General features: G+C 39.0%; 1 protein-coding gene across 1 annotated transcript; it reads left to right on the top strand.

Annotated features, from left to right (window-relative positions):
• On the top strand, window positions 1-26,859 carry snx30 (sorting nexin family member 30). The gene is made up of 9 exons (XM_017489875.3): window positions 1-312; window positions 13,842-14,030; window positions 15,714-15,824; window positions 16,123-16,281; window positions 18,503-18,692; window positions 19,931-20,130; window positions 21,691-21,777; window positions 23,935-24,087; window positions 26,132-26,859. The coding sequence occupies exons 1-9, from the start codon at window positions 166-168 to the stop codon at window positions 26,201-26,203; spliced, it is 1,308 nt and encodes a 435-aa protein (XP_017345364.1). The 5' UTR covers window positions 1-165; the 3' UTR covers window positions 26,204-26,859.

Raw genomic sequence — 26,859 nt, forward strand, 5'->3', positions numbered from 1 at the left:
TAATATTATTTCCGCCTGAGCGTGGTGAACTTCCGGAAATGCGCGTTGCCAGTCAGCTGACAGATGTTTGCCGCTCGGGTTTACGCGGTGTTCCGAGATTTTCAAACCACCTGAGGGGGCAAAGATAAAGTGATTTCGCGGAGCATTATCTCTTTCGCTAGCACAATGAGTGCCGGCACCCCAAAATCTCTGCCCTCATCGGGCCAGAAATCTATCCAGGACATCTGCCACCCGTTGTCAGCCGAGGAGTCCGTCCTCACACCCAGCCCAGATGCAGCAAACAACACCACCAGCAGCAGCATCGGCCACAAGGTAAGCAGCTCCATCTGTACAGGGAAGCCTGTTCTGCTCCTTAAACACAGCAGACTGAAAGATTGTGTGTGTGTGTGTGTGTGTGTGTGTGTGTGTGTGTGTGTGTGTGTGTGTGTGTGTGTGTGTGTGTTGCTTTGAAATGCGTTCACTCACTGACGGATCTGGGTGGAAAAAAGCATTATAAAAGCACTTAATACTGCTACAAACTGATCCTGAGCCTAAACATTAAAGCTCCTCTCAGTAGTGTTTATTAATAAACAAGCTGTTTGTATAACTCTTCTTATAACCTACACTCACATGACATAAAGAGTCAGATTGCTCTTCAGGTTTGGAATAAGCAGGTTTGTTTTGTCTGTGTGCTTAAAAACGAAAAGCAAGAGACTGGAAGCAGGACTGCTTTTGCTTTTGATTTTCAAAGCCCAAGTGTAGACCCAATGCAAACCTGTGGTGAGCCCGGCGGTGAGCCCTGCAGTCTTCAGGGGTTTAAAACTCAACATCTGATTTGTAATACAGTCTTAGGGTACGTCTCAATCAGTTGCCTAGCTCCCTAGGTTGTGAATCAGTATATCGTGTAAACCGGTTCAGACACCGTTGTAAGGACCCTGGCTCAGTAGACAACGTGACACTGATGACTGTTTCCTGCATTGTAAAAATGTCACCATTGGTATTTATCAACAACAGGTAGGACCGGTATATTTCTGACATTATACGTCATCTAAATTTGTCAGCTTAATCCATTTGGTACAGGATTTTGCAAGGTTTTTTTGTGATTGTTGCGGACAAAAATGCTCGATTTTGCTGCGGATTTTTTATTTTCTTCGAAATTTGAGATGCAATCTGAGAAGGTTTTTTTGTGCTTGTTTTTGGAGGAAAACTATTTGAATTGGCGACACCGCAATCACGCGGAATTGTTTCGTACAGTCTTTCGCATGAGACCTTTTAGCTGAACTCATGTCCGACGCACGTGAATCGAAGAGGGCTTTGGCCGAACGTGTGCTGCGATGACATCACATGTCGCGTCTTGGCCCAAATCTGTGGAAAATCTGCGATAATTTAGAAAAATCACAAGATCCTCAGAATATTGCGGCGTTTTGCTTGACAAATTCCTGGAGGTTTTGCTTAATCACATGTGTTTCTGTCCAAGCAGGATTGGAGCTAGTGGCTGGTGGATTTTTGTTAAATCGTTAGACACTTAAAAGCTGTTAGACACAAACAAACCATACATAGAACGTCAAATAAAGTTAAAAATTGCTAACGTAAGTAATCGTTTGAGAGCTACAACAACGATAACAAGCTACTTTGGTTTGTAGATGAAGTTGGCTGAGAGTTCGTCCACCGTTATTTATTATTATTATTATTATTATTATTATTTTTTTTTTTTCCCCGATCTGAGAGGCTTCAGAATATATGGCATCATTTCCAGTAAGGCAACATAGTGAGCATCAATGCTCCCTAAATTTTTCTGTGCATTGTGGGATTTTTTTAGGGAATAAATGTTCCAGAGCAGAAGGGCTTTGCGATTGAGACGGCCCTTAAAATGGCCGAATCCCTGATCAGTGTCCTGACAGAGCTAGTGATTGAGACGCACCGTTAGTGTTTCCAGTGCTGTGTTTTAGCCAGCTGGTTTAAGTGGGCTAGCAGCGTAAATCCCCCCATTTGTCAAAGAGAAAAAGATGTCAGTAGAAGGTTTCATTTTTGGCGTCTGCACAACCATGGTGATGATTTTGGATGTTGGTTGCAACCGAGCACAGCGTCACCACTCAAATAACAATGGTATGAAGGAGCGTGGCTGTGGCTGATTTCTTTCTAGCGCAGGCTTTTGATTCATGCAGCTTTTATTTAATCTGCATTTAGGATGATATATTTCAGCCCGTTTCATTGACACGTGATCAAGCATTGATCGAGAAAGTGCATGTTAAGTACATTCATGAGTGTAGTGAATGTGACCATGCTGGATTATTTACCCTGTCTTCCTTTTTTCACTGAGAACAGGAACTGAAAATAGACACACTAAACACATATTGTCCAGTTTACACAGAAGGACAGACAACAGTTTAGTAAGTTTAGTGTTTTTGGTTTATGAATGGAAGGATTACAGTTTTTCTGTTTAATGTGTTTGGTATTCAGAGGAAATACAGCATGAACCTAGTAGTGCATGATTACAGCTGTGTGTGTGTGTGTGTGTGTGTGTGTGTGTGTGTGTGTGTGTGTAATAGTTACCACAGCATTCTTATTATGCCATTGATTACAGTTTCATTTAATCTAATATGACCGATATTAGATTTGTGCTCTGCCATGTAATATCACGATCACAATATCACTGGGTTCAACAGCGAGATGTATAGTATTAAATTATTACTAAAATAGAAAATCACTGTGCAGGGTTATAGGTATAGGTTAATACTAGACATAACAGGACAATCTGAAGCTAATGTCAGGTAACGTAGGAAAAAACTTTAATATTAGGGTGTCTCAAGTGTTCTGCAGGGTTGTAGTATGTGTATGCAGTAAGTCTGTATGCATGTAAACCCAGCAAAAAAAAAAAGAAACGTCCTCTCACATTCAACGGCTTTTATTTCCAGCAAATGTCTAAACATGTGTTAATATTTGTATTAACATAAAAACATTCAACAACTGAGACATAAACTGAAGAAGTGTCATAGACATGATGAACAGGAATGGAATAATGAGTCCCTGAACAAAGGGGGGGTCAATATTAAAAGTAACCTCCAGCTGCTTTAAGTATTAGTGCATCTCATCCTCATGGACTGCACCAGCGTCGTCAGTTCTTGTTGTGAGATGTTACTCCACTCTTCCACCAAGGCATTTGCAAGTTCTCGATCACGTCTGGTGGGACACATGGTTACATGTAATTTTCCACTGTAAGGACGATCAGCTGTCCTTCCTGTCTCCCTGTAGCACTGTCTTATGCGTCTTACATTACACACATTGCAGTTTATTTCTTTGGCCGCATCTGCAGTCCTCATGCCTCCCTGCAGAAGGCCTATGGCATGTTCACGCAGGTGAGCAGGAACCCGGGACATCTTTCTTCTGGTGTTTTTCAGAGTTAGTAGAAAGGTCTCTTTAGTGTCCTAAGTTATTGTAACTGAGACCTTAATCACCTACCGCCTGTAAACTGTTCGTGTCTTGAGGACTGATCCACAGGTGCGTGTGCAACAATTGTTTATGGTTCACTAAACAAGCATGAAAAACATTGTTTAAATCCTTTCCAATAAACATCTGTAAAGCTTATTTGGATTTTACAAAATTACCTTTCAAATACAGTCTCCTGAAAAGGCAAGTTCCTTTTTTTGCTGAGTTTATATATCTGTGTGTGTATATACACTAAATGGCCAAAGGTTTGTGGACCAACAAACCCATATGTTGGCCTTTCTCAAACTTTTGCCACAAAGTTGGAAGCATGCAATTGCGTAGAATGTCTTTGTATGCTGTACCATTACAGTTTCCCCTGAAACTGAACTCAGAGGCCCAAAACATGTTTAGCATGACATTACCCCTATGCGCAAAGCGAGCTCCATGAAGACATGGTTTGCCAAAGTCGGTGTGAAAGAACTCAAGTGGCCTGCACAGAGCCCTGACCTTAACCCCACTGAACACCTTTTGTTATAATTTGAAACGCTGTCTGCACTCCAGGCATCCTCACCAGACATCATTGCTCAACCTCACTAATGCTCTTGTGTCTGAATGGTAAAATCCCCATAGCCACGCTCCAAATCCAGTGTAAAGCCTTCCCAGAAGAGTGGAGGTTATTATAATAGTGAAGAGTAGACTAAATCTGGAATGGGATGTTCAAAAAACACATATGGCTGTAATGGTCAGATGTCCGTAAACTAGGCTATATTTAGGCATAAAGTGTGTGTATACGGTATATGCTGTATAGGATCAAAACACAGTGATTGCATCTCCCCGGTGCTACTAATAATATAGTCTTCCTCTATACTCAAGCTGCTCAGTTTAGAGCTCTAAAATCAGTGGCCATTAAATAATGAGTGACACATTGGGTTTATGGACTTTAGATTGAACCAGTTCACTACTTCTGCATTGAATCTTTTCTTGTATTATGTGATATCCTTTGCCATTTATTCTTCGACTGTTTTATATAACTGTCATCCTCCCCCCGTCCAAAGACATGCATTATAGGCTGATTGGAATATTGTCCGTAGTGGCTGAATGGGTGTGCAATTGTGCCCTACGATGGGGTTGGCACCCCATCAAGGGTGTCCCTTGCCTTGTGCCCCGAGTTTCTGGGATAGGCTGCAGGTGACCCTGCAACCCTGTGTAGGATAAGTGCTATGGATGATTATTATTATTATTATTATTATTAATAATAATAATAAGGCAGGTTTACACTGTTCTGCTTTCAGCCCGATTTTGCTGTTATAGAAGAAAATCACACATGTTAAACAAATTATTTGGTTATGAGTTGAGAAGTGATCTCAGCAACAACAATGTGATGTGCTCACCGTAGGTGCCATTGTGACCAAAGACATCCATGAAAAGCTATGTGACTGCCGTTATGATGGATGATGCGGAGCTCACAGGACAGCTATGAATACAGTAGTGGTGATGGTGTAAGATAAACATGTTATAAACATGTTAATGGCTCGAAAAACATCCCTATTACCTCAAGCTCACTCAAATCTAGAACATAGTCATTTTCTTTAAGCACAGGTCTATCTATCGTTAGAAGATCTTCATTATACTGTATAATCTGACATGATGAACACATGATGTATCACACTGTGATCATCTCGTAAGTAATAAACAAAAGAGTGCTGACGTAGCACAGCATAAAACCAAGTATACTAAAAGTAACATTGCTTTAAGTCATGATTTGAGGCCATATATTAAGTTGATACCACGAGAGTTAAAATTGCTATTTTGACATCTGGGATAAACAGTGACAACAGGCCTGTGTTCAGCTTGTGGCCATGTAATTGGCTGTGTTTAGAGCCTGTTGTTGATTGTGTGTCATTTGGAACAAAGATGAAGATTCATCTTTCAAGTTCCTCCTTTGACTGTGGATGAGCTGCTGTGGATGTCTGAAACACTGCTGAATTTAAGATATTATGGCATCTGGACACAGACAGAAGTTTACATATGCTTTGCAGAATCTGCAAAATGTTAATAATTTAAGAATAAATAAAAGGGATCATAAAAATTGCATTTTGTTTTTATTTTATTTAGTACTGCTGTGAATAAGCTGTTTCGCATAACAGATGAACTAGTACTGTTTATTTATTTATTTATTTTTTAATTATTTTTTTATTATTTTTTTTTATAAACCTGGATGATCAATGACTTTTTATGTATAGTTGTTCATGAGTCCCTTGTTTGTCCTGAGCAGTTAAACTGCCTACTGTTCTTTTAATCCTAACCCTAATCCAAGGTGCAAACATTCACTGATGCTCAAGAAGGCAACACGATACATTAAGAGCCAGGGGGGTGTAAACTTTTGAACAGACTGATCAGTGCAAATTGTTATGTTATTGTCTTCTGCAATACATGTAAATGTGTAGCTTCTGAAGGACAGTACTAAATGGAAAAAAGTAAGATCTTTAAACAATACAATAACAATTTATGCCGATCTTCCTGTTCAAAAGTTTACACCCCCCTGTTCTTACTGTATCATGTTGCCTTTTTGAGCACCAGAGAATGTTTGCACCTTTTGTAATAGTTGTGTACGAGTCTCTCAGCAGTCCTCAGTGTGAAAAGATGGATCTCAACATCATATAGCCACTGTTGGAAAGGGGTCAAAGTTGGAGAAGATGCAGGAAAAGCAACGAATGTGCAGAACCTGGAGGATTTTTCTGAAGAACAGTGGGTAGTTTAACTGCTCAGGACAAACAAGGGACTCATGAACATCTATCACAAAACAAAAAAAAAAATACAGTTGTTGATCATCCAGGTAACGACACACTGTATTATGAATCAAGCGTATTTAAACTTTTTTAAACTGGTTCATTTGTGTAAGTTCAGTTATTATTGTGTCTTGTGGACTATCTGTTATGTGAAATAGATTATTCATGGCAATGCTAAATAAAACACTAGGGATTTTATGATCCCTCTTACATTAAAAAAAAAAAAAAAAAACATTTTGCAGATTCTGCAAGGTGTAAGACCTCAGCTGTAGATTAGAAGACGAGCTGAGAATTTTTGCTGTGTCATCATTATTTCCCCGACATTGTCTCTGAAAAATAATAACAAGGCAGTGCTTCCCACACATAGACTTTACTTGGGCGACCCGCCCAGGTATATTAATGACCGCCCAAGTATATTTGGCGACCCTTTTTAAAAATTTTTTAATCCGTCTGAGATAACGACACCATCTGCGATCAATTATCTAGTGGATACTCTCCCATCGCTCTACCCCTTCCGTGCCTGTTCGCTCTGCTATTGTGAGAATGGTCTCCTCTCCTGACAGTTGCACATGCGCTGTAGAAAACCACGGAGAGACATTCTTCGGTTTTACGTCAGAATCTGCGCACAAGGTGGATACTTTACAAGAAAAGACGGTGAAAGCTCCTTAGTTTCTCCTTATTGTGTAACTGTTGGTAGTACGGAGACCCGCACATGACATGCGGGGGAAAAAATATAAATATCGTGGCCAAGTATCAAGAATTCATACCTCATTTTAGTAAATCGTGGCCACGTTTTAAATCGAAACGAGGGACATATTCTTAATTCGTGGCCACAATATATACAGTATATTCGTCTGCACGTCGGGTGTGGGGCTACGTAGCATTGAATCCTATGAGAGAAAGCGGTAACTATGCTATTTTGGGGCTACGGCAGTTAGAAGACAGACAGACTCCTAACTTTAATTAAGGTTAAATTACAAATTTTTTGAAAATTTTAAGAAATAACTAAATAACTGTGTCGGTTAATTTGGAATGAAATTACAATTGTACTCAACAATGAAATTAAATGATAAAGCAGCTACTAGCCAGTGAAAGCAGTGAATGGGCAGACATATACCCAAACCTCTGCCTTTTAGCGTCAGCGGGGCTGGTCATCTCGAGCGGTAACGGTGAGAGAGATTTTTCAACCATAAAGAGGGTAAGTGAATTTTATCTTTCTTTCAGCACTAAATGTATTTTGGATCTAATTTCTGTATAGTTAATTTAAAGCCAATTGCCTGTTTTTCGTCTGTTTTTCAGGTTAAAACTGACCTGAGAAACAGTTTGAAAGGGGAGCACCTGGCTCCATGTCTGCGAATATCAATACATGGACCAGCACCGAAGGTGTTCCTATGTGCAAAGACACTGAGGCTCTTCTTTGGAAAACCCAGAAAGATTAAGTGCTCTGACAAACAGTGCCAGCTTTATACATGCTGAAGTTTTTTTTTTTTTTTTTTTTTTTATAAACCATGTGTTACTCTTCCCATGTGGGTAGAAGGAGAGGAGGGTTGGGGGTGGTTGGGTCTGTGAAATATATTATGTGAAATCAATATAAATATTCAATAAATCAAAATATTGTGTTAAGTCGGACATTATTTGTTGTTTGTAACACAGAGTAGACTATTGGCGAGTAATGGTTTCCACGGGCTACCACCGCAAGCATGTTTCAGACCTGTGGGAAGCACTGTACCTGCAGATATTTTGTCAGTTGTGCTTTTTTTAAATGGCAAAGACATGACAACATTTTCTTAAAGCATGTTTTAGATCTTCAAATGAAATACAACATTAAACAAAGACAACCTGAGTAAACAAATAATACAGTTTTTATTTAATATATATTTTTTTTTATTGAAGCAAAAAAAGTTGTCCAACATCTATCCAAAACTAATTGCCCCCTTAAACTTAAAATCTGGTTGTGCTACTTTGAGCAGCAATAAATACAACCAAACGCTTCCGATAACTGGAGATCAGTCTTTCACTTACTTCTAGGACTAGGATTTACTCCTATGCTTTGGATCGTTGTCTTGCTGCATAATCCAGTTGTGCTTGAGTTTCAACTTACAGACTGAAGACCGGACATTCTCCTTTAGGATTTTCTGGTAGAGAACAGAATACACGTTTCCCTCAGTTACTGCAGGTTGCCCAGGTCCTGAAGCAACAAAGCATCCCCACACCATCACACTTCCACCACCATGCTTGCGCGTAGGTATGATGTTCTTTTTGTGGAGTTCTGCGTTTGGTTTACGCCAGATGTAACGAGACCCCTGTCTTCCAAAAGTTCTACTTTCGACTCCTCAATCCACAGAACATTCTACGAAAAGGTTTGAAGCTCATCAAGGTGTGTTTTGGAAAATTTCAGATGAGCCTTAATGTTCTTCTGGGTTAGCAGTGGTTTTCACCTCGCCTCTCTTCCATGGATGCCATTTTTGCCCAGTGTCTTTCTGAAAGCGGAGTCATGAACAGTGACCTTTATTGTTGCACTAGAGGCCTGTAGGTCCTTTTGATGTTGTCCTTGGGTTTTTGTGACTTCCTGGATGAGTAGTTGTTGTGCTCTTGGAGGAATTTTGGAAGAGCAGCCACTTCTGGGAAGGTTCATTACTGTGCCAAATTTTTCCATTTGGAGATAATGGCTCTCACTGTGGTTCTTTGGAGTCCCAGAGCCTTTGAAATAGTTTTGTAACCCTTCCCAGGCTGATGTATTTCAATCACCTTCTTCCACATCATTTCTGGAATTTCTTTCAACTTTGGCACAGTGTGTTACTGGGTAAGACATTCTAACCAACTTCATTAAAAAAGTTCTATTTAAGTGTTGATTTGATTGAACAGGTAATCAGGTCTGGTTGTGTTTAGTCCGGCTGAACCCCACAAATTAGTAACTACGGAGGCCCAGTTGGTATTGGATAACGTTTTTGCTGTATTGTGTGTTTACTCAGGTTGCCTTTGTTTTATCTTAGATTTTGTTTTAATTTCTGAAACACTTTAGTACGATTAACAGAAGAAATCAGAAAAGTTTTTCACAGCAGCGTATGTGGAGTGTTGTTTAACAAACAAAACAATTGTGATCATTTGCAACTTGCCGTGGTACAAGAGGAACAAAACACTAATGGAAGTGCTGTTGCTGTGTTTCATATCAGGCCCCATGACACGACACTGTCGTTCATTATTTTCCTTTAACAGCACGCCTGGAAGTTTTATTCCTTACACCCTTCAAGGGCAGTCATCTTTCCACTCTACAGTTCAGCTCCATCACTAGTTGATGACATGGAGATGAATCCAAGCAACACAACTATGTTGTATTATTTTCACAGGTAAATGAAGCGTAAAGCCGCATCTCAAGACTTTGACCTGGTGCTTTTCCTCCATCAGCGCATTTTCTGCTCGGTCACTCATGAGGAAGGAAGAAACCATAAGCCATCTTGACCTGTTTTACTTCCTGATGAAGACTGTACACACTGTTTTAGTTCAGTAGATGTGTAGATTATTCAAGGCAAACTCTGAATACATTTTTATTTTTTTTAAATCAGAAGTGCTTTTGCAGACAGATTGTACGTGATGAATTGCCTTGGCGTTCAGAAGTCAGCTTTCTTTCCAAAATGCTGCTGATCTGGACCTCACTCCCCCTTTTTTGTGTAATATAAACGGTTTTCATATAGACCTCAGACAGGAAGAGATCACAGCCAACTTCCTGATCAAGACAAAAACATGAGATTCCATCTCATAGATTTAATTTGTTTTAATAATAAGTTTCACTTCCATCTTGTTGCACCGTGGCTCGAACACATCCGCAGCTGGACAGTGTTAATGCATGAAAAAAAATAAAAATGATTCAGAGCTCTTGTATGTGGGCATGCAGTCAGGAAAATGCTGTCACCATTTCCAAAAGTACTGAATTTAAAATGAGGATGTTGGCTAGAAAAATTTGTTTTTGCAGCAACTTTTTGCTCTGCTTCAAGACGCAAAGCTTTTACAGGCCTCGGTTTGTCTTTAGTGAAATCTTTTCTCTACAGCGTACTGATTTTATCAAATTTCTATCAGATAGGAGAGTTTGTGATCTGGAATTTAACACTGCTTTATTGAAGAGAGTTTGCATGTTCTCCCCTGTTTCCTCCGGGTACTCTGGTTTCCTCCAGAGTTCAAAGACGTGCATTGTAGGCTGATTGGCATCTCTAAATTGTCCGTAGTGTGTGACTGGGTGTGTGTGCCATTGTGTGCTGCGATGGATTGGCATAAAGTGAAAGCTGTCATATAGTGTGTATGTGTGTGTATGTGTGTGTATGTGTGTGTATGTGTGTGTATGTGTGTGTATGTGTGTGTATGTGTGTGTATGTGTGTGTATGTGTGTGTGTGTATGTGTGTGTGTGTGTGTGTGTGTGTGTGTGTGTATGTGTGTGTGTGTGTGTGTGTAATATATATATATATATATATATATGTGTATATATATATATATATATATATATATATATATATATATATATATATATATATATATATATATATATATATATGTGGTTGGGGGGGGGGTGCATAAGGCAGTGGGATTCAGAACAGTGCTCTATAGTTATAGCATCAAGAATTGTCACACCACCATGAAGCATGTTTTGTTTAAATGTTCATGTGAAATAAAAACTAGGGTTTTTTTCTTTTTCTTGTTAAACGAGAGAAGAAAAAACAACACAGGACTGCTAGCCTACTTGTCCGTAGGTTGTCTTGATGTCCCGGGCTAGTGATTTGTTCACCCCCGCCAGAGTAGTCTTGTTATGTTGTGTGTGTGTTTCTCTCATACCTATGAAACACACACACACACACACACACACACACATCCCTTTTCATAGAACACCTGCAACACACACACTGCCCTGCTGTTATCCCAGACTGACAGAAATTTGATACATTCCAGAGTCTTATAATGTCTTAAAGGACTTCTTTCAAGCCAGAAGCATTGATTTTTTTCTCTCCACCTGTTATGATTAGCATCTCAATAAATCATACTCTTAACACTGTTTGTACATCTAAGAAATGTTTTGGATTTTTGGTTTGGGCTGTGCACTCTGTTTAGTTGTGCTCCAGATCCATTGCGGTTATAGTATCTGAGCATCAAGGTGACTCCAATCTAAGCTGACCGTGTCTGTCTTATATACAGAGTTGTTTTTTTGTTTTTTTGCCATGTCCCACATGGCACATTAACAGTCTTTCAGTCCTCGTTTGAGCATGCCCATGAGGTCTGTGAACCCGTAGAGTGTCTTACGTCTCAGTTTGGTTTTCTAAATGGTGCTCACAAGAGCCTTCTATACACCTTTTTAAAATACCCTTTTACAAGGCCAGCATAGAACATTGAATTTTATTGAATGAAAAAGTAAAGTAAATGTTTTTAGCAATCATCATATGTACTCCATCCATCCATAAATCCATCCATTTTATTTACCACTTATCCTACACAGTGTTGTGGGGAACCTGGAGCCTACCCCAGGGAACTCGGGACACAAAGCGAGCCACCAACCAATCGCAGGGCACAATCACAGACGCATTCTCACACTAAGGACAATTTGGAAATCCCAGTCAGCCTACAACGCATGTCTTTGGACTGGGGGAGGAAACCGGAGTACCTGGATGAAACCCCTGAAGCACGGGGAGAACATGCAAATTCTGCGCACACAGGGCAGAGGCGGGAATTCGAAACCCCGAACCCTGATTGTGTGAGGCAAACTTGCTTACCACTAAGCACCAATTATTTCTAATTATTTCTCATTCAGAGCACATTGAAACTATCCTTACAGATACGTGAGGGAGTAATAACAGAGTTTGTATTGTTGAAATGCGAACCATCGTGAAAGTTCACATGCCAAACATTCAGAAATGTGAAGTCGTCTTGAGGTGTGTCCCAAATGCTTACTTTTAAATCCTCAAGCCCTTGAGCTCTTGTCTACTATACGTCTGTACCTTGATGTTGCTGCCAAAGTGTTGATTTGGAGGTGGACCACAGGGTGTAGTACACAATCTGGGACAGGGCCATAGAGTGTAGACTGAGTGCATCATGTTTCACTCCTTTACTCTTTAGTATCATTGACACAAGGGTTGTGGTTAATGATGCATATTACAAATTGTCAGTTATATTCTGAGCAATCTGATTCAGACAGAATAAGCGATTTTATGTGTACTGAAGTGAGTACTTCAGCTTTTTTAAAAATAAGAATGACCGCGGACAGAGAAGAGACAGTTGTTGGGGCAGTCAATACATGTTTAGGTAAAACTCATATTTTGTACATTTTCACGGGTCCTTCAGTCAAGGGCGTGTGTGAATTTGAATACAGTACTGATATCCTTTTACTGTTCCCTCTTCATGTGCATAATCTTAGTGTGTTAAGTTGATTAATATGACATCAAATGCATCACTGGACGGGTTTGTAAAATCAAATCCGATCTAATATTGGTTCAGGATTTCAGTCCAGTATCGGATCAGTACGTGCAATGGCTGTGAATATATTGTGAGTAAGAGTCCAGGGATGAGCACAGGAGAGTCTTTATGATGACAGCAGTAGTTCCTTTGTACAAGTCTAGAGAGATCATCCACAGAAGGAAAGATTTTGAGTGGAATTTTTTATTCTTTTCTCAATAAAGGGAGGACTAGTTCAACAAACAGACTTCATGTAAAACCATAATGTACTTTCCTTTGCTTTTACACTATCCGTTGTTGCCCAGATGATGATGGGTTCCCTTCTGAGTCTGGTTCCTCTCAAGGTTTCTTCCTCTTAACATCCTAGGGAGTTTTTCCTTGCCACCGTCGCCACCGGCTTGCTCAATTGGGATAAATTCACACATTTAAAATCTGTATCTCATGTTTATACATTTCTGTAAAGCTGCTTCGAGACAATGACCGTTGTAAAAAGCTCTGTACAAATAAAATTGAATTGAATTGGATTAACATAAATTATTGACTAAAACAGTGCCAATAATTGTTGCACGCCTATATTTAACAATTTTTTTTTCTTTTCGGATAAACCGGTGTTCTTTGCAATTGTTTGATATCAATGAGAGTAGAGAATTTTCGTGAATATTTTGAACAAAAGATCACAAAGTTAAACAATAAAGACAATTTTTCACAGCCTTCTTTGCTCATATTTATCAAGGGTGCCAATATTAGTGGAGGGCATTGTATGTGCATTTGCGAATAAAGCACTGTTTGTGCAGGAGAACAAAATAGTCTCTTTCAGGGAATCTGTTTTCCAAGCATAGCTCTCACTCTCTGCCATTTTTACTTTTCTTAGTCAATTATCGAATCACATGGTTTGATGAGGCAAAGTCACATGACTTTCTTTGACTTCTTATCAAACGGAAAAAATGATCTGCCTCAATTGAATGCATAAGACTTTTATGTGCATTTTGGAGATTTTATTCACATGTGGTGTTTCCATTCAGCGTGTTTTTTTTTTTTTTAATGCAATATCCCAAAAGTTTGCATCAAAATACGTGGATGTAAACATAGCTACAAATGCTTGGTATGATTTCCTCTTGACTGAGAATAAGTATTTTAATAGAATATGCTTATTGTAGGTCACTTCTGTTCATGTTTTTACTGTATGATACTTAATCACTATTTTTGCTGCATTTTAGGACTTGAGTCTCCCAAATGGTAATGCAGTGGACACGTCTAGCCCGGCCTCTTCGTCCTCTCTGCTAAATCGCCTGCAACTGGACGACGACCTGGATGGAGAGACGCGGGATCTTTTTGTGACCGTGGACGATCCGAAGAAACACGTGTCTGCCATGGAGACCTACATCACATACAGAGTGTCTACTAAGGTTAGTGGGTCAACTGTGACATCAATAATTGTGTCTAAATTAGTCAGTTTATGTCTGGATCGGTCATTTCATTTACTAGTGGTAATATTCGGTCTCATTCTATAAATGTATTAATCGTATATAAGTGTTCTTGATGGTAGCTGTATTTTTCTACAGCTCTCTCATAGTCCTTATGTGAAATGCTGCTCACTCAAGCAGGTTCTTGTTTGACCTTCTTTTCACTTCGTCACAAGGACGAGCCAAAGTATGTGACCCTGCCAGACAGATGAGTGCTAATTGAAATGTCGTAATATCAGGTGCTCTGCCAGCTACAAGGATTTCCAAGTACTGAAAAGAAAACAGTGATCACATTTTAACTCTAATATGAAATATCACTGAAACCAGATACAGTCTAAATTAAGCTGAATCATTGAGCTGGAACATGTTACCAATTATAGATCCTGGTGCTTGGACCACTTTTTATTCAGTATTCTATAAAAAGACTTTTCAGAACAAAGCTTGTTTTCATCCTGTTGGTGATTTAAAAGACGTGTTACTAGTGGCACACTGTTAGCAGTGAATTCATCCGTGGATGATTGCTTGCTTTTTGTTCCCGGAGACAGTAATCTTTAGCGGTAGTGGAAATAGTGCCATGGTTAATGGATAACTGCTGCATTGTGTCTCCATTACAGATCATTTACATAAAGCTCAGCTAATTCAGAGAGAGAAAATAGAAACACTTAGTGCTCTTTCTGCCTTTGTAAAAAAAAATTGATACTGGTTTAGGCGTCCCGCAAACCTGACACTGATGCTAAAATAAACATCACTGACGCGCCATCGTCTTTTCCCCATTTCCAGCATTCTGCAACCCTAAAGCTGTAATTACATGTTTTAAAAAAGTGGCATGTTTAGAAAAAGATGCATCTAAGTAATGTTTAAGATGCTACACAGAATATACTGTAAGTATTGACACTGATTATGTTCACATTATAATATACAAGGTTATACCACACAAAGTGTTGATTCATTTCTATAAGCTCTGATAGTAACATGTTATTTAACAAAGAAAACTATATAATCATTTATATTGTGAAAATTTCTGTAAGGAGATATGTATATAGCAGTTATGTAAGGAGTCTCTACTGTCAGCACTTTGTAATGGTCTGTAAGGGACTTTTTATATAAGGGGATGACTGGTAACAGGAAATACATTCCCCTAACATTAACTGTAACTAAGCTTTAATTAATAAAATGATTCACTGGAAAATTGCTGTAGTATAAGAGGATTTAAACACTTCAGGATCAGGTTTAAACGCCGTTTTGAAACATACCATCTCATTGTGATTTATTTGCCTATAACATCATAACCCTGTCATGTTTCACTCCTTAAAATAACGGGATCTACAATAGTGCTTGAAAGTTTGTGAACCCTTTAGAATTTTCTCTATATCTGCATAAATATCAGATTTTCGCACATGTCTTAAAAGTAGACAAAGAGAACCTAATTAAACAAATGAGAGAAAAATATTATACTTGGTCATTTATTTATTGAGGAAAATGATCCAATATTACATATCAGTGAGTGGCAAAAGTAAATAATTGACACTCATACCTGTACAGAAGCTTAGCAGTATACCAGTAAACCTACTGAAAAAGGTCATGTGACAGTTAGTTTGTTTGTTTGTTTGTTTATTTAATCCATAGACTACCAGAACAGAGTTTGACCTCCCTGAATATTCAGTGCGGCGGCGCTACCAGGACTTTGATTGGCTGAGGAACAAGCTAGAGGACAGCCAACCAACCCACCTTATTCCAGTAGGTAGAGCCTCAAATAGAAATTATCTAATCAATCTTCCAGCCAGCACAGTATATTAACCCGAATGAAGCTGATTTCATTTTAGTTATTATGGAACTTACACCAAAAAAACCCTCAAATAGCAGAATATGGGTATTATTTTCAGCTGGGAATATGTTAGCCCTACACTTTTTATAAAGCATGTTAATTCCAGGGGATAATTAATTTAAGTGCACAGGGGCTGAAATTGTCAAATTTTAGCTGACTATAACTTTTGTCTTTTTCATTCTCGGTGTGTTTTTACTGTTGCGTCCAAAGCCGCTACCTGAGAAATTTGTGATGAAAGGAGTGGTGGATCGTTTTTCAGAGGAATTTGTCGAGACGAGAAGAAAAGCTCTGGATAAGTTCCTGAAACGGGTTGCCGATCACCCTGTCCTTTCCTTCAACGAGCACTTCAATGTTTTCCTTTCTGCCAAGGTTAGTGTGTGTGTGTTTGTGTGTGTGTGTGTGTGTGTGTGTGTGTGTGTGTGTGTGTGTGTGTGTGTGTGTGTGTGTGTGTGTGTGTGTGTGTGTGTGAGAGACTGTCAATGTTCTTAGCATGGCAGCTAGCATGAGACTGAGAAAACAGTTTTCACATGTTATATCATGTTTTCTGCATTCAACTCTCCAGAAATGTGTATAGAATTGCAAATGAGGGCTCAGACAAAGTAACAGCTTCATGTTCTAACTCACAATAACTCTTTGTTTGATGAACAAGTTTATTGGCAAAGAAACAAATAAAATAAAAAAAAATTACACACCTTTGGTGTGCATTGGTGTCCTGATAGGATTGTTTAAACTCCTCTTTATACCTGACTTTTTAACCACATCGGTTTGGTTTGCTAGTCTTGTAAGGATGTTAATGGGTCACATTTTCCATTTCCTGGACGTTTGATCAAAGCTCTCGGAGTGAGACTAAATGAATTTTTTATGGCAGGGAAATGTTCTACTGGCCCAAAGGTTATATCAGTCATTGCAGCATACTTCATTAGATGATTAATGAGTAACATTTAATTTAAATTTGCATGCTCTTTGATTTGATGCTATAAACATTCCTAAGATGGTGAGCCTAATATTCTATATGCTGTTGAGGGAACAAACACAGAGACACGTCACGTGTCAAAGTGGCTGAAGAAGAACAGATATTTTTGCTGATTAATGCTGTGTACACCAACACATCATTAATGATGTGAAGCTGCTGTGGTTCTGTATTTAATATATATATATATATATATATATATATATATATATATATATATATATATATATATATATATATATATATATATATATATATATATATATATTTTTTACACATTTTAAATGATATTGGAAAAAGCCATAAAATATTCAATTTAACTTGAGGATCCCTGTAGACAAAAAGATTGTCACATATTCTTGCTCTGTGATTAACTCATAAAACAGCTCTTATGTAGCTCTTTAGCTGCAGCTGTTTAGGGCTCATTATTAGTAATGAAGTTTGTCATGATGATGTGGCTTGCGGCTGTACGTTGGTATACAAACACCACTTGTGTCATTGGTCAGATCACTAATGCGTGTTTTATTACTGATCATGGGATTTTTATATAATCACTCTTATAAACTTTTCAAAGATGGCCAGCCGTGCTTATTAACAAGACTTGCCATGCATTGCAAGTGTTTCATGGAGTGGGCAAGCTTTTAAAACAAGTCCCAGCAAGACACCTGGAGTTTGTCTGTTGGTATAATATCAGCTAATTAGATTTTGTGTGTTGGTTTTAACAATAGACATAGTCTTACTTATTAGGACATTTGAGAAGAACCAGACTCGTAGGAGACCTGGATAGTGGAACGATAAATGATTACTCTTGTACAACTGTAAAATCAACAAAAAAGAAACATCCTCTCATGTTCTCAATGGTTAAGGCTCTGGGTTACTGATCAGAAGGTTGGGGGTTCAAGCCCCAGCACCGCCAGGCTGCCACTGTGGGCCCTTGAGCAAGGCCCTTAACCCTCTCTGCTCCAGGGATGCTGTATCATGGCTGGCCCTTTTTTTATTTACAGCAAAGGTCTTAACATGTGTAAATATTTGTATTAACATAAAAAGATTCAACAACTGAACAAGAGTCCACCAAGGCATTTACAAGTTCTCGATCACGTCTGGGGGGGACACATGGTTACATGTAATTTTCCACTGTAAGGACGATCAGCTGTCCTTCCTGTCTCCCTGTAGCACCGTCTTATGCATCTTACATTACAGATATTACAGTTTATTGCTCTGGCCGCATCTGCAGTCCTCATGCCTCCCTGCAGCAGGTCTATGGCATGTTCACGCAGGTGAGCAGGAACCCTAGGCATCTTTCTTCTGGTGTTTTTCAGAGTCAGTAGAAAGGTCTCTTTAGTGTCCTAAGTTATTGTAACTGTGACCTTAATTGCCTCCTACCTGTAAACTGTTCCTGTCTTGAGGACTGATCCACAGGTGCATGTGCAATAATTGTTTATGGATCATCGAACAAGCATGAAAACATTGTTTAAACCCTTTCCAATAAAGATCTGTAAAGCTTATTTGGATTTGACAAAATTTTAAATGCAGTCTCCTGAAAAAGGGACGTTTCTTATTTTTTGCTGAGTTGATGTTGTAAGAATGTTCGGTATGAGCTGTTTTATGTTTGTGTTATAGGATTTGAATAAAAGGCAAGGTCTGGCTCTGCTGTCCAAGATGGGTGAGTCTGTGAAGTATGTGACGGGTGGCTACAAGTTGAGAGCGCGGCCGATAGAGTTTGCCACAATGGGCGACTATCTGGACATGTTCACGCAGAAACTAGGCACCATCGACAGGATAGCACAGAGGATCATCAAAGAGCAGTCGGGTAAGTAAGGGCTACAATGACCACTCTCTTTCGAAGATCTGTATGAGAAAACACTGGCATTCCAGATTTCAGAATGTTGATGACCAAGCATTTCATTGTGAAATAACTTAATAGCAGCAGTAAGTAGTGAGAGTGAATGCATTTATGCTATTTTGGATGCTTAAGCCCAAAAAACTATCTTAAAATGCTTCAGTTTAACATTCGATTTTAACATCCAGTCAGTTATTTGTTTCTGTGAGTAACAATGGACCAGTCAGGTTTTCAAATGTACTGTGTATACCGATAATATCATCACCTTACGCAGGGTTTAAATTGTGTTTAAGGTCTATATTCGGGCTGCAGCCATATTCCCGAATATGATGTTTATATGTGTACAGATTTCGAAATATTCAGTAGGAAGAAGTAGGACTGCAAAAGTGTTTAAAAAATCTTTCTAGACTAGTAATAATCGAACAGTTTCAAAGACTCCTTAGAGAACTGTGCTTCACAGTTTCACTGTACAATTGCTTATAGCTAATTTGATCATACCAGGTTTCTGTTTACATTTTCTGTCCCAGAAATGAGTTCCTCCCCCAGCTCAGCTCTGCCCCCTTTCCTTAAAAGGCAACTTGCAAAATATATGTACTTTCAACATGTAGATAGAGTCAGTTTCGGGGAAAGCAAAGTTTTGACACTGACTGCATTTACATGCACATCAAATTGCGTTTAAGGGCTATATTCGGGTTGCAGCCATATTCCCGAATATGATGTTTATATGCATACAGGCATCAAAAATATTCCTATATACGTGGTTGTTGTAAGTATGCCGATCTACACACGTGCTTTTTCTTTCCTGCTGTCTATTTCCCAGGAGATTTAAGATGCTGCCGTTGCCACTCACAATTCCTTGCGGACTGAGCATGTGCATACATCTCCTTTCAGTGGGTTTTCTGAATAAGCTGTTTACATGCAACAAATTTCCGATTAAAACGGGCATATTCCGGGGGTGGGAATCAGAATATTGTCTATTAGGCAATCAGATTGCGGTGTTTACAGACTCAATACTAATTACAATATCGCCAAATTCCGATTAATATTGATGTGCATGTAAACCTAGTCAATGTTCTAATTTCAGCTGCAGTGTGCATCTTAGGTAGCAGAAGGCTCTAAAAATTACAAACGGCTCCTTTAATTAGACTATGCAATGCAAAATAAAACCCAATTTAAACAGCATTCCTATCCTGCATATTTCTCCATAGAGTACCTGGTGGAGCTGAGAGAGTATGGGCCGCTCTACTCCTCATGGGCCTCCTCTGAGCAGGAGCTCCAGGAGCCGCTGGACGGCGTAGCAGGCTGTGTGGGTAACTGCTGCAGCGCTCTGGAGGAACTCACAGAGGACATGAGTGATGAATTCCTGCCTGTCCTGCGAGAATACGTTCTCTATATTGAATCCATGAAGGTAGGCTGCCTGTCAGACTTTTTGTGTGTGGCGTTTTGCGTAATGGTGGTGGTGGTGGTGGTGTTATTTTGGGGATGTGTAAGGGTTAATGGACTTTCCACTGTCTTTGAAGAACAGCCAGATAGTAATTAGTAAACAGGGGGTTTGGTCTGAGCTAACAAACTTGATCCATGTTTTTCTTGGCTCATAAATCCTAATAAAGATTGCATGGTGAACAAAAATGTGTATCCAAATGGAAACGCGTCTGCCAGACTGTATGTTTAGAGGAGGATGTCAAGACTGTCACCATGATTATAAATTTTTCTTCCATATTTGCATGTCAAACAATAAAAGAGAACTACATGCAGGTAGGAACTAAATTTGTGAGTGGGGAAGTGAAGAACTGTTGGACAACACTTACCGTAGGATTGCTCAATGAGGCCAGTCATTTGAACTTGTACATAATTTGCACAGAATTGAGAAAATCTCAATTCAGACATCGTACTGTCACTTTGTCACCGTCAGTGAAATGGTGGCTTATTGTTTTGCATGTACGTACAAAACAAGTGGTCGTCAAGTTGCTATACAGTTGTTATGTCAGTTGCTAATCTGACAGGAGGGTAAATAACAGTATAGCTGCAGAGCTGTAACTCATGTCACATGCTTTGTCATGGAATCGCTGCATATTACCAAGACCTGTCAGATTTCTGTCTGTGTGCTGATCTCTGCTCTCGAACCTTCTGGAGTGTTTCCAGTCACTTGCATACATACATGTCACAAAAATCTGAACCTCAGTAGACGATGAAGCCTTCACTTTCCTTTTGGGCAAGAGCCAGAGAAAGAGAAAGGAAGTGTTACACCAGAAAGAATGGAGTTGTGTTTTCATATAAAATGTAATTGCATATAATATGATAATATAATAGACATTATCTGTGAAAATGAATGCATGCATGCATTTGTATGGAGCGTCTCTGCTTTGAGAAAAAAATAACAAGATAGAGAACGTGTGGTTAATATCATTTTAATAAAAATGCAGACTGTACAGGAAATACACCAGTGATCATCATTTTTTGCAAAACATTGGGCTTACCGTAGGACTGATCTCACAACAAGATATTCTGGCTTTACTAAATGGTAAATTATTGCCTTGCAGCAGTGATTGTATTGCAGATTCAACAGTAAAAACATCTTCAGTTTTCAAAAAGGAAGGAAAAGCGTATATCCTTCAGCTGACAGTGGTCTGATGAGAATAGACCTAGAGGCTCAGCGCTTCTTTGATGCTGACTGCATGTTGTTAACTTTTCCAATCTCCAGGGCCATCATTCTTCTCCCTGGAGTTCCCAAGCACACACTTCAGGCCACCGTTTATGCAAAGCTGTTTTAATAGCTTCCATATTGGAGCTGCATCAGTGTGTGCAAGTGCAGTGATGCCAAACGCTGAGCTGTGAACTAATTTCAGACAAACTATGACTCATAGTATAATGGTGTCTTGGTTTTATAACCTAATTTATGCACAGTTGGAAGGTTCTTTACGAAGTTTAGACACAGTGTTTCAATCACATTGTTACTCTTAATTTGCAGAATGTTTTGAAGAAGAGGGACCAAGTCCAGGCTGAGTACGAGGCCAAACTGGAGGCTGTAGCATTCCGTGAGGAAAAGAGGACAACAGTAAGAATCTTTTTTTTTTTTTTTTAATTATTAAAGTATGATTAAAAAATAAAATCATGATGTATGACATTTAAGGGGTAGATGACATGTAAGAAATAAAACCTGGTGCTGTTATAGGTGTGAGGTGACCAGAAGCAAATTTACTGTTACCACCCTGAAGTTGATTATTTTTCAATAACAGCACGTCCCAAAGAGTTTTATGCCTCTTACACCACAGCATTTTGCAAACGTTAGCAAATTTTTATTTATTAAAGAACGACGTGATATTTTTTAATCTCTTAATAGTTATTTTTAATCCATGAAACAAGTTGGTTCCTGTTATCACATGCACCAATCAGTCATAACATGGTGAAGTGAATAACATTGATTATATCGTTGCAATGGTACCTCAAGGGGTGGGATATATTAGGCAGCAAGTGAACAGTCAGTTCTCAAAGTTGATGTGTTGGAAGCAGGAAAAATGGGCAAGCCTAAGGATCTGAGCAACATTGACAAGGACCAATCTGAGATGGCTAGATGACTGGGTTATGCCATGGACACATTATACGAATTTTTTTATTTATTCTTAACCAATTTTAAAACCATAGGAGAGCACAGACATAAGGACTGTTTCAACCAATTTTTAACATTATAATCCTCAGAACGCACACACTAGACGATTTGGCCATATTGTAGTAACGATTTCATTTCATATCTATTGTAGTAACGATTTCACAGAAACTCATATTTTATCAACTGTGACCTCAGAAGACAATATTACTCACACTTCATTTTGTTTATTAGCGGAATATCACCCACCTCATTCACACAGTAGAAAGTTATTTAGCACTCTCTCTCTCTCTCTCTCTCTCTCTCTCTCTCTCTCTCTCTCTCTGTCTGTCTCTGTCTCTCAAGAACCAGAGTGTGCAGCATTTTAGGCTCAGCATACTACAAAAAAATTCTTTGGTTGTCTCTGTTGTGGAACCATACTCCACGTTTGTGGCTGCCATGTTTCCGCTATAAAAGCACGCAACACCTGGTTAGTGATGCTTGCTCGCTCTCATTGGCTACTGCGGGTATCCCACCTCCGGCAGCCCGATCAAGAGATTTGGAATCGGGGAGGCTCCGAGTCGATCCAAAGCAGTAAAAAAATTGTAATGACACCACACAACCGAGGATTTTTTGGACAAAAATTTGGTAGTAATAAGCCTTGAATCAAGCCACGCCTCCAGTTGTTGGGAAGGGTGCATCGGGCTTAAAATCTTCAAGTGTGTGGCCAGCGTTAGAGCATTTCGAAAGCAGCAGGTTTTGTGTAGTGGTTAGTACCTACCAAAAGTGCTCCGAAGAAGGACAACTGGTGAAACACACAATATTAGGTGGGTGGTTTTAATGTTCTGGCTGATCACTGTATGTCATAGCAGCTATAAACAGTCATTCCCTCACCAACCTCTGTAATCTCTATCTCTTGAAGTCAAGACAAAAAGTGCAGCTTGTCATATCACAGAGAAACCACAAAGCCCTCTCTCCTGAGGATATTCCTGTGTTGGAAAACTTAAAGTTGTAGCTTTACCTCTGACTATTACAAAACACTGACACTGATTCCTTCCATAAACTTTAAAGTCTACTTACTACAGAAAACCTCACCATGTGTGTGTGTGTGTGTATGTATTTATATATATATATATATATATATATATATATATATGTGTGTGTGTATGTATGTATGTATGTGTGTATGTATGTATATGTGTATATATATATATATATATATATATATATATATATAATATAATTACACTACACATACTATAATAATGATTAGTAATAATGATGAGTCCATTGCAATATTCACCTTGTAGCGGTCACTATTGTGAGAGGCGCTGTTATAGAAAATGAATCAACACCTTCTGACCAATTCGAATTGAGAATTCAACAGTGCAGTGGAAAATGGCAAAACTATCATATTGCAAAGACATCAAAATACGTACTGCATAGCCCAATATTGAATTTTGATGAAGTTTTGTTAACAGTACCAGCAAACTAGTGGAACAGCAGAGACTATAACACAACTGAAACCAAAAGCTATTTTAATATTCAGTCAGTTTTACACCAACAAGGGTATAAAAGCAGTGGCATCTGAAGGGTATAAAAGAAAGTTATCTGTGTGTCCTCATGCAGGTGCCCACAGACGTGGAGAAGTGCCAGGACCGCGTGGAATGCTTCAACGCCGACCTGAAGGCCGACTGGGAGCGCTGGCAGAACAACAAGCGGCAGGATTTCAGACAGCTGCTGACCGGCATGGCGGACAAAAACATCCAGTACTATGAAAAGGTAAAGGACGGAGACACCGAGAGAATACAAGAGAGAGCGGATGAGTGAGTGGATTGCAGAACGAAGGAAAATGGGGCGAAAGGTGCAGGAGGAGGGGATTAGGAAAATCAAGGGATGTCTGTGTACTTGTAGTTTATGCACTGAAAGTGATCATGATCTCAATGAGATTTGCTTGTATTTTTTCTGTCACTGTATGGCACCACTATCTTCAAGGGTGAGTCAAATGAAAATCTTAATTCTTTTAAATTCCTCTAGAATCCCTCTAGAAAAATATTCTTTCGGTTGCTAATTTATGTTGAAATCAGCCTTGTGTAAAAATGCTGTTCTAAACTGGATTAAAGTCAGAATAACTTTCATCCTTAGTACATAGGTAGTATATGTCAGATTTCCAAGTTATAAAGCCAAAATTAGATGTTATTTAATTGATATGTAGTTCAAATTTGACTGGGATGTTTTATAAAGACAAATAAACGTGTTTTTTTAGACAAATTCTATGATGGAGCCAAACAATGGGCCTCATATATAAAGCTGGATACACAAGTTTATTTGTAAATTGTTTGCAGGAGCAAGAAATGTGAACCTTGATTGATAGGCTTCAAATCCATCCTATAATTGCCATGTGTTACTGCCATTTTATACACAGATTCTGCTGTCAAGTTTAAATCACTAATTAGTTTCAATTGCACACAAGAATTTAGTGAAAATTTTCAGAAACCCTTTCATGTCCTATTAATGACTTGAAAGGAAGCAATCCAATACAAACCCATAAATTAAGACAAATAAGACTAGCTTTTAAATTAGGACAAAACAAATGGCACTCTATAAAAGGAGATATAGTTCATCTGTGCCTGTTGTAGCAGATGAGCTGCAGTGACTGAGCTGCATTACTGGAGTTTCATCGATTAGTCATCATTTTGCCCTTTTCACTCCTGTGCAGTTTGTCAGCTTGGTAACATATGGCTGACCAGCATTTATCAACATGCAGTATGACGAAAAGGAGTTTTACCAAAACTTTTTGTAAATCTGGTGGGCATATTTACTGTGGTTTGGCCTATGAAAACTTTTTCACACAATTTAATTAAAGATTGAAAAATAAGGCCAAAAGTCTTTTGAGGTAAGTTTTGTTTTTGCACATTGTGTGGTAGACATGCAAGATGCAAAACTGTTGCTTATAACCTTTCTTTAATCATAGTTCCAGACCAAACTGAAGGTGTAAACTTTGGACACCAAACTTATCCGAACTGATTGACTACATTTTAGTAAATTTCATTTTTGACCAAACGATCACTTTTCTCATATCAAAATTTACATGAATGTACGTTTCAGCACAAGAATAGAGAATCTGCCTGTTTCACTGCTCTGCCTGTGGTGTCAGGATACATCCATCATGTCTGTATACACAATAGCTTGAGAGCAGTCCTCAGCTACACTGATTGTAGCCCTGAAATAGCTTGGCTATGCTTAGTGTGGTTCTTTCACCTTTTAGCCCCTCAGCTCGGCCAAACACTGACACAGCTCTGCAAAATTCCAAACACACCAGCCAAAGAGGACAGTACAGAGCACTGAGCTGAACAGACAGAGCTGGACTTTAACACAACGAAATCAGCAAAGTTGCTGTTCAGAGTTCACAGAGAATGTGTAGGAGCACTTTGCTAAGTCTTAAGAAAATGGATATTTGTGCTTTAGCTATGTATAATAAATTGCACTTTATAAGTCTGGATAGATTATCACCAACAGAGGACATTTTGGTGATCTATGGCAAGGCACTTTAATGTACGTTGATTCTATTGTGCACCTTTTTCCATAGGATGGCCTCTTTTTGAATGGTTTCCTCATTATTTATCGCCTCTAAAGAAAAAAACAAACAATCTTTTTGCTTCATGTAATGAAAGTGCTGAGGCTAAGATTGCATAGCATAAAATACAAATAAAATTGTCTGCTTAACGACAAGCTTCCTGTTTAAAAACAAAAAAGAAAAGAAAAGGTTTTTACTGTATAATGGCCAGATGTTAACAGCTGCTTGTGCTCTGTGTCCGCTCTGCAGTGCCTTGCAGCATGGGAGTCCCTCATTCCACTCTTACAGGACAAACAGGAAGCGAAAGCAGAGACGAACTGAGCGTGTGTAGGTGTCACCTGCTCTCTGGGTTGTGACCTGCTGAGATCAGTATGAAATCATGGCGACATGTCCTCATGTATTTTGGCCATTGGGGACCCAACAGTTTTGGGGAGCAAGAGGATGGGCTACACAAAGACCATAAGATATTTTGTTGCATTCGGATTTGTAAAGTATTTTTTTCTTTTTTTTTTTTTTTTCCTTCTCTCCCTTTTCCTTTTTTTTTTTTTCTTTTATATTTATGAGATCCCATCCAAGCACCTCCTCCTTCCCTCTGGCCTGGAAGAACATGCAATTTTGTGTTCCACCGAAGCACAGTGAGACAACCCACAGAATGACCTGGAATTCTCCTCTGAACTATTGCGGACAGAAAAAGAGAAGTACAGCAAGCTACACTCGCCATTTGCCAATGATTTTCTATAAATTCCGCTTGCCCTCAGCATGGTTCCCTTTTATCGCAGCCTCACTGTTGTTGTCCTTGTACTGCGCATTGTGACCATGAAGAGACAGGCCAAGGATTGTCCACATTCCTCTCACCAAAGTTTGATGTGTTTTCGTTTGTTTGTTTGTTTGTTTGTGTTGTTTCAGGAACACTATAGATCTGATGCTGTGAAAAGGCAAGAGATCGTATCCACTTTATTAAATTTCTGATTTATTTA

The sequence above is a fragment of the Ictalurus punctatus genome, chromosome 16, assembly GCF_001660625.3.
Source record: "Ictalurus punctatus breed USDA103 chromosome 16, Coco_2.0, whole genome shotgun sequence".
NCBI classification, from domain to species: Eukaryota; Metazoa; Chordata; class Actinopteri; order Siluriformes; family Ictaluridae; genus Ictalurus; species Ictalurus punctatus.